Raw genomic sequence first — 14,304 nt, 5'->3', positions numbered from 1 at the left:
TTTTGATAAAAGAATCTTTGCATTTTAAGACATACAGGTCCCTTCCAATGCATGTTTATGAGATTGAAAGCTTGAAGTCTTATTCGGAAGGTTGAGTGACCCAAGTGTTGAAATTTTGGCATACCTGGGGCACGTTTTTGTCTAACGATCTCTTTTGCAGGTATTGTTAGGTATTTTCACTCACTTGCAGGTTGTGATGTGGAAGCTTTTGATAAATGATCCCCGCGGAGTCCAATCAGGGACGAATGAATGGAAGAATGGTGAAAAGACGACGAAAGACGTACGACGATCCTGGATATTAATCAAGAAGACTCTTCAAGGTCTGAAGATTAGAAAGTTTGTACCAATCTAAGGAGTTCGCTCTCCGTAGAGTACGGAGCAGTCGAGAATACAAGGTGCTGAATCAGAAAAGTCCAGACGAGTCTGGGAGTTCTCAAAAGTGGAAAGCGGATACTGGATTTGGATGTTGAATACCAGGTTCGACGAGTCGACGGGTGTTCTGCGCCAGACTTTCCTTGTTTCCCCAAGCATGGTGGGGATTGTTATCTCCCCAGCAGATTCAAGGTTCGAGTCTTCCCTAGCAGGGTCGGGATGGTTATCTCCCCAGCAGGTTTTAGATCGGTGTTTCCTCAGCAGCCAGGCCTGAAGGTTGCTATTTCCCAGTGGAGGTGTCCATTGGTAGTTGTTTCTCCAAGCAGAGTCGGGGTTGTTATATTCCCCAGCGAGTCAGAGACTGTTGTTTTCCCCACAGAGTACGTTGGTAGTTTATTCCCCAGCGAAGTCCCCTAGAGGATCGGGTTCAGTGGAGTTCATCCCTTGTGAGGGTGGCCTATTTCCCAGCAGCGGTGCTATTCCCCAGCAGGGTGGAGGTTGGAGCAATGGCGAGTTCCTCAGCAGAGTGCCTCGAGCTCCCTAGAAGAGTCCCTTGAGGGGGATACTTTTTATGCATTCATCATGTAGATAAGCATAGCATATTGCATAATTAATTGCGTAGCATTTCCATGGTTATGGAGCATTACGCTAAAAAATATCATGCATCAGCATTGCAAGCATAAGCTAGTCTCAAACCGTGGTTATTGTTTGAGAGGTGGTTTCGCCAGGAGGCGGAGGTGTTACTCTGAGGAGTTTGGCATCATGATGTTAAGCAACAGTGTTCCCCGGTAGTGCGATATTGGAGGAAGGGTTCTGTCAGGCGGAGATGGAAATGATAGTCAAAGAGGTTTCGGGGTCCAAAAAGAAAAGCAAACAAGAGAAAGAATAATCCCCAGCGGAGTGTAAATTGTTCGTTTGCTAGGGTTGAATAAAGGATAACATGCTCATGGCTTGTTACTCCCCAACATGGGTCATTGGTGCGCGTGCCGATTCATTTATCATTGTTTTTATCTCTGCCGATGTTGACCGGTATGACCAGTTTTCCGGTGTTCAGACCGAGGCGGGTATTCAGAACGATATGGCAGTCAGGCCAGTTTTCCGGTGTTCATACCGAGGCGGGTATTCAGACCGATATGGCAGTCAGGCCAGTTTTCCGGTGTTCGGACCGAGATGGGTATTCAGACCAGTTTCCGATTTCCAGATCGAAGAAGTTTCCGACGTTTAGGTCGAAGAACTTGTGGCTCTCAGGCCAGTTTCCGATTTTCAGATCGAAGAAGTTTCCGACGTTCAGGTCGAAGAACTTGTGGCTCTCAGGCCAGTTTCCGATTTCCAGATCGAAGAAGTTTCCGACATTCAGGTCGAAGAACTTGTGGCTCTCAGGCCAGTTTCCGATTTCCAGATCGAAGAAGTTTCCGACGTTCAGGTCGAAGAACTTGTGGTATTCAGACCAGTTTTCCGGTGTTCGGACCGAGGTGGGTATTCAGACCAGTTTTCGATTTCCAGATCGAAGAAGTTTCCGACGTTCAGGTCGAAGAACTTGTGGCTCTCAAGCCAGTTTCCGATTTTCAGATCGAAGAAGTTTCTGACGTTCAGGTCGAAGAATTTTTGGCTCTCAGGCCAGTTTCCGATTTCCAGATCGAAGAAGTTTCCGAATTTCAGGTCGAAGAACTTGTGGCTCTCAGGCCAGTTTCCGATTTCCATATCGAAGAAGTTTCCGACGTTCAGGTCGAAGAACTTGTGGTATTCAGACCAGTTTCCGATATTCAGACCGAGGTGGATATTCAGACCAGTTTCTGATATTCAGATCGAAGAAGTTTCCAACAATCAGGTTGAAGTACTTGTGGCACTCAGGCCAGTTCCGATTTCTAGATCGAAGAAGCTTCCGAAGTTCAGATCGATGCAGCTTGCGGCATTCAGGCCAGTTTTCCGGCATTTAGGCCAATCTACCGGTATCCAGACCGAAGTGGCGTTCAGGCCAGTTGTGGAGCATTCAGGCCAATCTCTCGGTGTTCAGACCGATATCAATACTCTCATACTATGATGTTCAGTATTCAGACTGATGAGTGGCGTTCAGGCCATGGTTATTCCTGTATTACCATTTATTTTGGTATCCAGACCAATATTTCTGTTCGGTATTCAGGCCGACTTTCTCCGTGCCAGACGGATTCTTCTTTTGAGATTGCTTCTTCGCCGATTCTGACAGGCATTGTTAATTATTTCCCATCAGAGTGCAAATTGTTCGTCTGTTCTTGGTATTCAATCACTCTTCATCCTGATCATCTGAAAGTCGAGGCTATTCATATCGACAGGTTCATAGTGGATTGAATAGGGGCAGCTGTAACACCTCAAAATGTGCCCTCCTCTCTTGGGACTAGCTTAGCATATTGCATTTCATTTTTTAGAACATTAGGCATTACATTTTGCATACCATGTGGTAACATTGAGCAAGTCATCCTCCTAGGTCTTTCTCAGAAGATAAAGAGGTTAAAAGATCCAAGCCTGAGGGTTTCCTAAATTGATCACTAATCATTTGAGGATTGTGCTTCAATTAGGGTTTCTTGGTTCCTCAAGGAGGTTGAGTATTATCTTGGTTGAAATGGTACATCATCATCATCAAGGTTCATTGTTTCTGATCATGTTCCTTGGGATTAGGGTTTTGACCTTTGGTCAACCCTAATCAGTTGCATGAATGCCAATCAGGGTTTTTCAAGGAGATGAGGTCTTTCATGAGATGGAGATCATCATGTGGTTTTGTTGAGCTTGTATAATCTAGGGTTTCATTTTGGTGCCATTTCATCAAGAGATTGAGGCTCAAATTCATCTGTGCATGGCCAAGTCATCTATCAACTACAAAAGTCAACTGCAAGTCAACTATTGGATTTGGAGGTGAGAAGTGATTAGAAATACTTCATTCATGTTCAAAGAAGTCTCATTTGACATTTCAAACATCAACATTGAAGAAAATAAAGTCAGGTCAAAACTTTCCAAAAATAGAAAGTGACCTGTAATTTGAATTTGCCAAAAATGGAAAGGTTTTCAACTCAAGATTACATCATCAATAAAGCTTCAAATGAAATTTTGTTGAACATGAAAGTTGTAGATCTTTCTCTCCCATTTCCAAAAAGTCCAAGATCATCAATTTCTCATGTGTGGTTAAGGAGATATGATTAAAACTTGACAAAGGGTGCATGGAACTTCAAATGGGCATAACTTCTCAACCAAAACTCCAATTCAAGTGGTTCTTTTTGCTAAATTCTCCTTATGACCTCTAGTTTCCAAAACATACATTGCATTGCATCAATTGTCATCACATAATCATTTGCCAATTCTTGCATTTTTGGAGGGAAAATTGGAGTTTGAAATTTGTACATCATTTGCACATGTGACCATCACCATTGGCTCCAAAACATCATTTTGAGGGAAATTAAGTGGAAATTCGTACTGTTCACCATGCATTTTCATGCATAGGGTGAAAAACTCGTTTTTGCCAAAACACCTCATATTTGTTAATTCCATTAGCATTTGGTTTAAGGCTTAATTAATCATGTTTAGCATTGCATATATAAGCTTAATCATAACAGAATTCATCACATTTCCCAAGTTTAGATCTAGAATCACAAAAATCTCAAAATTCTCTCTCACTTTTTTCTTCAAATTTCTTCAAACACTTGCACTTTTCCTTGGTTGATTCATCATCCTGAGCCATTATTGAGCATTTTTGGACGTGGAATCAAAGGAATCTATTGCATACAAGCTCATGCTCATCTCTTGAAGCTTCCATGGCAGTTGAGGATTCAGCAAGATTCAAGAGCATTTGAGCCTCATATTCATCATCATTCATCTTAAGGAGAATATTGGAAGAGGATTGAAGCACTTCAAGGCTTTGAAACACGTGAATCCAAGTGCTGCTCATCAAGAGGTCACTTTTTCGACTTCCTTAATTCTCTAAATTGTTGATATGTTCTTGTAGATCCATTAATGGTGATGAATCTGCACTTTGAATGAGCTAAAATGATGCTATATCCATGAAGATCCATGCGTTTAAAGTTTGATGATGAAACTTAAATCCTTCGATCCATGCATGTTTGTGTGTTTTTTGTTGAATCATTTATGGATTTGAGGTGTATAAAGCAAGATTTACAAGATGATGTTTTCAGTTTTCATTTCTGGAATGTTTGAGAATTTCTGGAAAATTGAATGAAGAACATTCATCGTGTTCTTCATGATGCATGCATATCCAGGTTTCCTACAAGTTTACCTGCGAATTTTGTTGCAACCTTCATAGCACTACCTAGGGAATTACCTGCGAGTTCATTTCATTTCCTGCGGATTTTTGAAACATGCTTTGAGCGCGCGCTAGGGCTTGGCTTGGTGAAACGTTGTCGTTTTGCCTGGGCGCGCTAGGCAATTTGAATTGCGCCTGGGTTCGATACCGGTTGAGCGCATATGCCTTTGCTTTGGTTTTTCATCCTTTTCTCCTATTCCATGCCATAACCTCACATGATTTTTATTTTTTCTCATCTTCCAAAATTCATAACAAATCAAATAATGATCCAAAAATTATGTGGTTTTTTGTATTGTATCACATTTCCTCTCTAGTTTTTTATCATCATTTTTCCATAAATTGTGCTTGGTTGGATTTTGTTTTGCCCAAGGGTTTTTGATCATATGTGCATCTTGTACCTTGCCTTGATCATACATTTGTGAAATTCTTTATTCTTCTCCAATACTCATGAAATTTTTCATGCTATAACTAGACCTCATGCTGGACATTTTGGTGTTGAGTTTGCATTTTTATCAATTGTCATTGCTGATTTATGATTTTTCTAAGGGAGGTGTGACAATGTGTGTCACACCTTGTGATGTCCAACTTGATTGATGAATTTGCCATCCCAAATGAACTTCAATTGCTTTGATTTTTTGTATGATGTTTGATATGAATGTTGTGAATACGCATGATTTTTGGTGGAATTTTGGATTGATTTCTGATTTAATTGAGATTTTTCATTCTGGATGGTCATGTTTGAGCTTTTGCATTGTCTTGAATTTCATTTGATTGTAAAATGCTTGTGGATTATCCAATGGATGTGAAACTTTGCACACTATTTCTAGACATGTTGAATGGTGTTTTAGCTTTGGTTTGAGGTTTTTACCATGATTCATTTCTGTTTTAGGCCTATGCTAAGTTGGTGTGACAATTGGTGTCACACATGTGCTTGTTTGTGCTTGCCTTGGCTTATGCAATTTGATTACCATGCCTAATGTTGTCCAATGCTCTAATTTTTTGTATGATGATCATGTTGTATGTTCTGTTTACCCATGAATTTTTACAAGATTATTGGAATCATTTTTGAATTAATGTGCATTTGTTCATTCTGATGTCACAATGTGGTCACAATTTGCATACCTTGCCATGTTTGGTTCATGAATTGAATTTGGTAATTGATATCGAGATGATACCTTTTGGATTGTGTTCTTGATTAAATGTAGCTGATTCATGTTAAATTTCATGTTCTGTTTTGGATATTTTCTCCATCTTTGACCCTAGGCTTTGACCTAGTGGTCGGTTGCTTATGTTTGAGTTTTGATTTCAGGTTGAGCACTCAAGTTCCATAGTTGATGATGCTCTATCACTTGAGCCTTTGATGTTTACTTTTGACTACTAACCTTGTGTGTTTTGTAGGGTTGTTAACTCATTTGAGTTTGACTTGTGGCTTATGCCTTTGCTCATTGGGTTTGACTGTTTGATATTCATGATTGTCTGTTTGTCTGTACAGTTGAGCTGATTTGTGTGATGTTTCCACAGGTACATAAGTTGCTTAAGTTCAATTTGAACTTGCTTTTTCTTGGTTGCTTAACCACTGAGGTATAATATTTCTGACTTCATGTAGTCTGGAAGACCTGTCCTGTTACTTGGGCAGGCACCTGTCTGAAGCCCTCCTTAAGAGGCAATGCTTGTGTTTGTTTATTTTTTGTGCCAAGCAGGAAAAGTCCTTTGATAAGGCAATTGGCAGATAAAAGAGATGTGTAGTCCATCTCCTGCTATTCAGTGTGTCATTCACTTTGCTCACACGCCTTGTGTTGATGCATTGGGGATATTAACCCAAGATCATGTTGTGTCTGTCATATGTGGAGAAGAGTTCCAACTTTCTGAACTCCCACACTTTCATTTGTCTGAAGCTCTCCCGGGCCAGGGATAAGAGCTGTGAGGTCTTACCCTCACTTCCCATTTCATCTGCTTCACCCTAACTCTCAATGTTAGGGTTAAGAGCTAACTACACCCGATTCCAGTTGGCTTGTGTTTCACAGCCTAACCTTGTATGAGCCCAATTGTGTGCATATAGTGTGTGTGCTTGCTTATTGTGCTTGTGATTGTTTGACTGTGCTGTTTAGGATAGCTTGCTACCTGTGCAGGTTAGATAGAAACCTCAACCTAGGACCATGGTGGATTTACATGATAACAATTAGGCTCGAGTCAGTCTCCCTTCTAGTTTGTCATTTCCTAGTCTCTGGTTAGGTTAGAAGTTTCTCCCCTGTTAAGGGGAACTACGTTGCCCTGATCCTCATACCAGATGAGGTACGTAGGCAGGAGATCGTGCGAGATCTCTTCGGGCACCCTTTTCCTTTTTTAGTGTGTGTTTGCTTGACAGTTAGCAGGCTCGAGTACCAGACTCCCTGTTAGCTTGTTTGTTCAACCCTTGTGTTTCTTTTGACGACTCAGCGTCCGGTTTGTGTGTGTAGGAGTCTGACATAAGTCCAGCGATTGGCAGTTGGTTTCCTGTTTGAGTGTGTGTTTGTTGGTTCGGAGTCTGACGTAAGTCCAGCGATTGGCAGTCGGTTTCCTGTGTGTGTTTTGTTTCGGCGTGCGTGAGCCGAACTACGGTAGCTCTGATTCTCATTCCAGATGAGATACGTAGGCATAGGATGCGATATCCTAGCGAGTCCGTTCCCCCTCTTCTTCCATCTGTGTTTTATTCCCGTGTGTGTGTGCATTCTTTTGAGCAGCTGTGGCAACCTCTCTTCTATCCTTTTGAGCGTGGATCCCGTCGAGTACAACGGATGCGTAGGGGTGCTAATACCTTCCCTTCGCATAACCGACTCCCGATCCCATCTCTCTTTGGTCGCGAGACCATGTCTTTTCCAGGTTTACTTCGAGCGTTTCCTTTCCCTCGTTGGGATAAATAACGCACGGTGGCGGCTCTGTTTTCTTTCCTTTTTCCCGCCGGTTGTTTTTCGCGGATGCGACACATAGTAACTAACTGAGACAGAAAACACAACTGAAGAGTTGGAATTTCGTATCTCTCTCTCACTCAAAGCCTTCATTCATAACAGCTAGCACTGCGATTGAAGGAATCCGTTCGTGTGGACTGAGTAGAGACGTTGTCATCGTTCAACGTTCGTGATCGCCCCGTGGATCTGTATCAAAGGTTTTGATCATTATCAGAAATCTGCACCAAAGTTTTGAATCGCCACAAGAGGTAACGATTCTATCACTGATCATGCCCATTCGTAAGGATCACTAAATGGAGAAATTTTTAAATTCCGCTGCGCCTTGGATGGCAATTCTCCTTCATCCAAGACCTGAAGGAATAAATGTTATTGGAACAAAGTTGGTATACAAGAATAAATCTGATGAAAAAGGTGTGGTTACTAGGAATAAAGGAAGGTTAGTAGCTCAAGGATACACTCAAGTTGAAGGAGTTGACTTTGATGGAACATTTGCACCTGTAGCTCGCCTGGAGTCCATTAGATTATTGCTAGGAGTGACATGTATTCTGAAGTTTAAACTGTTCCAAATGGATGTGAAAAGTGCCTTCTTAAATGGCTACTTGAATGAGGGAGTATATGTTGAACAACCAAAGGGATTCACAGATCCAAATCTTCCAAATCATGTGTATAAGTTGAGGAAAACTCTTTATGGGTTGAAACAAGCTCCTAGAGCTTGGTATGAGAGACTCACAATGTTTCTCATTGACAATGGATACAAAAAGGGAGGCATTGATAAGACGTTATTTGTCAAAGATGAAGGAGGAAAGCTCATGATTGCTCAGATCTATGTGGATGATATTGTGTTTGGTGGGATGTCAAGTAAGATGGTTCAACATTTTATTGAACAAATGCAGTCTGAATTTGAGATGAGTCTTGTTGGAGAACTAACTTATTTTCTTGGCCTGGAAGTCAAGCAGATGGAAGATTCTATCTTTCTATCTCAAAATAAATATGCCAAGAATATAGTTAAGAAGTTTAGCATGGAGAATGCAAGCCACGAGAGGACACCTGCTCCTACTCATCTGAAGTTGTCTAAAGATGAAAATGGTGTCAGTGTGGATCAAAGTCTCTACAGAAGCATGATAGGGAGTCTGCTATATCTTACAGCAAGCAGACCTGACATTGCTTTTGATGTAGGTGTATGTGCTAGATATCAAGTTGAACCAAAGGTGAGCCATATAAACCAAGTGAAAAGGATCCTGAAATATGTCAATGGCACTTGTGACTATGGGATGCTATACACTCATGGATCTGATTCTATGCTATCTAGCTATTGTGATGTTGATTGGGCTGGAAGTGCTGATGATAGGAAAAGCACATCAGAAGGATGTTTCTTCTTGGGGAACAATCTAATATCATGGTTTAGTAAGAAGCAAAATTCTTTTTCTCTGTCTACTGCTGAAGCTGATTCTCTGTCTACTACTGAAGCTGAATACATAGCAGCTGGAAGTAGTTATTCTCAACTGGTGTGGATGAAACAAATGCTGACTAAATACAATGTCACACAAGATGTCATGACATTGTACTGTGACAACCTGAGTGCTATAAACATCTCAAAGAACCCTATTCAGCACAGTAGGACCAAACATATTGATATCTGTCACCATTTTATTAGAGAACTTGTGGAGGATAAAATTGTAGCCTTAGGGCATGTTGCTACTGAGATACAGTTAGCTGATATTTTTACAAAGGCCTTGGATGCAAATCAATTTGAATTCTTGAGAGGGAGATTAGGGATTTGCATTTATGAAAATTTGTAGCAATTAATATGGAGTGGAAAAAGTACTCAAATTATAGCCTATTTTCCTAAAATAAAGTTCCCCCATTATGGTAAATCATTACCTTGTATTAGAAATACCATCTATTCCATCTTCACACGCTACCCCCATAACCCCATTACCTACTCCAACTATTCCATCTTCCTTTTCCTTCTCCACAAACCTCTGCTAGGGCAACCTTACTTTTTCCAGAAAAACTCCAAAATCCCACAACATCAAGATACATCTGCTTCTAAAAATACTAAGTCTACTCCAAAATTTAGTGTTCCTCCCATGGGCGTCCTTGATGATGAGATTCTGGATGTTGCTCCTCTCTCTGTTATTCCTGCCGCGGACATTGATTTGAACCAACCCATTTCCATTGATGCCTCCGCTTCTGCATGTTCCAATCAAGGTAATCCCTCTAGTATTCCATCTGGTTCAACTCCTGTCACTAAGTATAAGGAAGGAACACATTATACTGATCGTGTTATAAGAGACATAGTTACTAGAATTCTTAATGAAGGCCACTCTGTGAAGGGGGTTTCTACTCCCTTTGCTCAAATGTATCCCCCTCATGAGGTTGAACAACCTAGTTTTAAGGGTGATGATTCCTCCAGTTCTGAAAAGGCCTTAGCTACTAAAGGGTTGCGCTCTCTGGAGCAAACCGTGTCTGACAAAGGGAAATCAGTGGCCTCTAACAGGGCTAATGCTTCCCACTCTGAGAAGCATGATGAGGCAAATGTTGTGATTGATCTAGAGGATGGTAGCTCTGATGATCAAGAGGAAAGCTTGATTTATCACATAAAGCCAAGTATGGTTAAACGCATGAAGACTCGCAAAGGAAAATTTGTGGCTGAACTTATGTCAGCTAGAGAAGCTAAGAAGACTGATGTAATTGGTCCCTCCAAACTATGGAGCAAAGTTGAAATAAAGAAGAGGAAGGTCAGAGATGATTCTGAGCCTAAAGAGGATGTTGAGGAAGATGTCCCTGACATCTCGCATGCGAAGAAAACTACTGATAGGAAGTCTCCTATTGAAGTACCTGCTGTTCATTTGGATAACATCTCCTTCCATCTTGAGGATGGAGTTGCTAAGTGGAAATTTGTGATTCAAAGAATGGTAGCTGTGGAAAGGGAATTGGGAAAAGATGTTGTTGATGTCAAGGAGTTCGTGGACCTGATACAAGCTGTTGGGCTTTTGAAGACTGTTGTTAGGTTCTCTCAATGCTACGAAGGTTTAGTCAAGGAATTTATTGTTAATATTCCTGAGGATATTTCAGGTAAGAACAACAAGGAGTTCTGTAAGGTGTATGTGAGGGGTAAGTGTATAACATTCTCTCCTAATGTTATTAATAATTTTCTAGGCAGAAATAATGAGGGTGCAGGAGAATTAGAGGCTACAGACACTCAGGTATGTAGGGAGATTACAGCTAAGAAGGTAAAAGTTTGGCCTTTTAAAAAGCATCTTCATACTGGGAAGTTGACTATCAAGTATGCTATCCTGCATAAAATAGGAGCTGCTATCTGGGTCCCTACCAACCATATCTCCATCATTGCTAATACTCTTGGGAGGTTTATTTTTACTGTTGGGACAAAAGTGAAATTTGACTATGGTAGATATATGTTTGATCAAATCATCAAGCATGCAACTACTAATGCAGTTAAGCTGCCAATTACTTTTTCCTCTATGATCTATGGAATTATCTTGAACCAACATCCTGGTATTCTGTGCTCAAATGATTTACCTAGTACGAGAAAACCAGCTCTGTCTGTGCACTACAAACTCTTTGAAGGCAGTCATGTCGAGGATATTATCATGACATCTGCCATAAGGAGGCCAGTCTCAAAAGTTGGAGCAACTGCTGAGCTTAAGGAGACATGCAAGGAGCTAGGTGAAGGGATTAGGGTAGCCACAACTAGAAAACAATCTTTGGAAGCCTTGATTGAAATCTTGGAGCAGGCTGAGGGTGAAAATGTTGAACATGCTAATGTTAGCCATGAAGAAGAAGCTGAAGCCCACACCTCTAGTGAGAGGTCTGCTAACAATGATGATGCGAGTGGCAATTTTGCTTCTGGTGCTGCTGAAAAGGCTGCAAACTCAAGCTCTACTGAGTAGCTCTATTGGCTTTGGTCCCTCTTGTTTTGATGGTTTTCTTGGCTTTTTGTTGTTTTGGTGGATTTATTTGTGTTTTTTTTGTTTGTTTCTCAGAATTCTAACAACTGTGTATGTACTTGGTGATGTAACTCTTTAACTTTTGGTATTTTTGTTAATGACTAGATAGACATTTATTTTGTCTCTTTGGTCTCTTTTGACTAAAAAGGGGGAGAAGTAGTTGTAGATGTAGCTGAGTATCTTAGCTCTGTAGTATTGTTGTTGCTCTGTTTGTCTGATACAGGGGGAGAATTCTGGTGTTTATTTGTTTGGTACAGGGGGAGAATTCTCTATGTTCTGTTTGTGTGAAGCAGTGTGGTTGTTGATTGTTGTGGACTGGCTTAAGGGGGAGTTGTGTGAAGCAGTGTGGTTGTTGCTTGTTGTGGACTGGCTTAAGGGGGAGATGTTGTGTTCTAGGAAGTTGCATGGACTTGAGGGAGAGTACAAGCACTTGCGTGTCCTGATGTTTGCTAGTTGGTTCTTGCTAGTGTTGTATGTGTAAGTGCTTGTGTGTTTACTAGTTGTTATTTTTGCTAGTGACGTGTGTATGTTTTTTCTGCTGCTGAACTGATGCTCTGATTGATTTCTTGTGAACGTGTGATATGTTGTTTGTTTTAGCCAAAATTTGCCAAAGGGGGAGTTTGTTGGTTCTATGAATTGGCATCAATTTTGGTAAAACTTAGTGTTATCACAAGATGTCACACTTGTAGTCTTGACATGTGATATCAGCTTTCTGCAGGTTGTTTGATATGGTTGTGTAGGATTTATTCAAGATGTCAGACCCGATGTTACGACATGTGCATACAGAACATTCAGTCTGAATGTTATGTATTTTGTTATTGCGCATTTCATGCAAGTCTTTGTCTGCTTATGTGGAGATTGCATGCATTATTCAAGGAGTAATTCTATTTAAATCCAGAACATTCTGTTTTCCAAAAAGGAATGATTCGCTGCTATTTCTTAGGGAATACGCAATAAATAGAATTAGGGTTTCATGCTGCCCATGCCCATTTAGAAAGCTTATATTTAAAGACTATGTAAACCCTGTTTTAGATATAGAAAAGACTAACGATGAAGTGAGTGAGTATTAGGGTTTTAGTCTTGTGTGCGTTTGTGAATTATGAGTCATTCTTCCATCTTGTTGATGTGTGAATTGGACTGAGTTTTTGAGTTGCAATTTGTCCACTCTAAGCTTTGAAGTACGAGTGTATTTGTTTACTTGATTGAAGCTTTAAAGAAAGATCAAGTGTGTGTCCTTGAAGTGTGTCTTCTTCCTTTTGATATTTGTTCTAGTATCATTGTTGTGATTGAGGGGGGGTGAGTAGGGTCTCATGTCTAAGAGTTCTTAGATAGAAATCATACGGGTACAGATTAGGTGAAAAGACTGTAACTTGAAGTTGTTTGCTAAGAGTCTTTGAACTAATTTTGTTTAGTGGATTTCCTTCCTGGCTTGGTAGCCCCCAGACGTAGGTGTGTTTGCACCGAACTGAGTTAACAATTGCTTGTGTCGTTTTTCAATTGATTCCTGGTTTTTATTCTCTTCATATTTCACTTGTTGTTCAAAAATTAGTGTCGTGACATTACCTTCGACATCTCATATCTGATACCAGAATTTCATACATGAAAGCCATTAAAGTTTCATGATCAAATTCAAGATGTCTTCTCCAACTTTGATTCTTGGAATAAGTTCAAATTCAACTTGCAAATGCATGTGCCAAGAGGAAATATTATAGGTCATTTTGGGCCATTACCATTGAACAAGTGATTTTCCTCAACTTCTAAAATGCATAACTCCTTCATGCCAAATCCAAATGAGATCAAATTTGTGACAAATTGAAGATCATTGAAAGATCTACAATTTTGTTGAAGAAATATTTTCCATTTGAAGCACATAGCAAAAGTTATTCAAGGTGGAAGAAGTGAACATTTGACTTGGTACTTAGAAAATTTTCAAATATGTTTGATTTTCCAAACTTCCACCTTAAAATTCATCATGACCCAAGCTCCAAATGGAAAAGTATTCAACCCGAAAGTTGTTTCCCTTGATCGCACCTTTCCAAAAAGTCCAAGATCATGTTATTTGGCCAAGAATTGAATGACGTGCGCATGGGTTATTTTCAAAGGTTCATTTGGATGAATTTCACATTCACATTTCAATATCCTTTGCATGAGCACATGACATGATTTCAGCATTGCACATGAGTAATTTTGGACCTAATCACATCATTTGATGGGCTTATCACACGCCCATGCAAGCATGCAAGGGAATTGCTATTTTTGGCCAATTTTGGAAGTGTGTGAAAATCAAATGGATAGCCTATAAATAGGACCTTTATGGCTCGGAATTAAAGACCCCTTGCCCAAGCTTTGAACCTGCAATCCAAACCCTCACCATTAGAGGATAATCTTGAAGGTTTTCATTTGAAAAACGAGTTTCAAATATCCTTTTGTTTTGAGATTGAAACTCCAAGAATCCAAGCCTTTCCTTGCTTCAATTCAACTCCTACAAGCTTCTGAAGTCAAGCCAAGGCCAATTGGAAGCAAGATCAAGCAAGTTTGAAGCTCACTCGAAGGTGATTTTCCAGAATTTTCATCTCTTCAATTCTCTCTCAATTCTTTACTATTCTTTGGGATTTTTGGTTGGCTGAAGTCCTACCAATGTAGGCAACAAGATTGAGTTGCTTTGAGGTCAAATCGAAGCACTCAGTTCATGATCCTCAAAATTCAAATCTATGTATCTTTTTATATACTT

At 40.3% G+C, this 14,304-nt stretch overlaps 1 protein-coding gene across 1 annotated transcript; it reads left to right on the top strand.

The window, feature by feature from the left end:
* Window positions 1-9,692: 9,692 nt before the first annotated feature.
* On the top strand, window positions 9,693-11,516 carry LOC127123367 (uncharacterized). The gene has a single exon (XM_051053589.1). The coding sequence runs from the start codon at window positions 9,693-9,695 to the stop codon at window positions 11,514-11,516; it is 1,824 nt and encodes a 607-aa protein (XP_050909546.1).
* The last annotated feature ends 2,788 nt before the right edge of the window (window positions 11,517-14,304 follow it).

Source organism: Lathyrus oleraceus, chromosome 2 (assembly GCF_024323335.1).
Source record: "Lathyrus oleraceus cultivar Zhongwan6 chromosome 2, CAAS_Psat_ZW6_1.0, whole genome shotgun sequence".
In the NCBI taxonomy this organism is placed as follows: domain Eukaryota; kingdom Viridiplantae; phylum Streptophyta; class Magnoliopsida; order Fabales; family Fabaceae; genus Lathyrus; species Lathyrus oleraceus.
The sequence above is the reverse complement of the archived record's forward strand: the minus strand, read 5'-3'. Positions and strand labels throughout refer to the sequence as shown.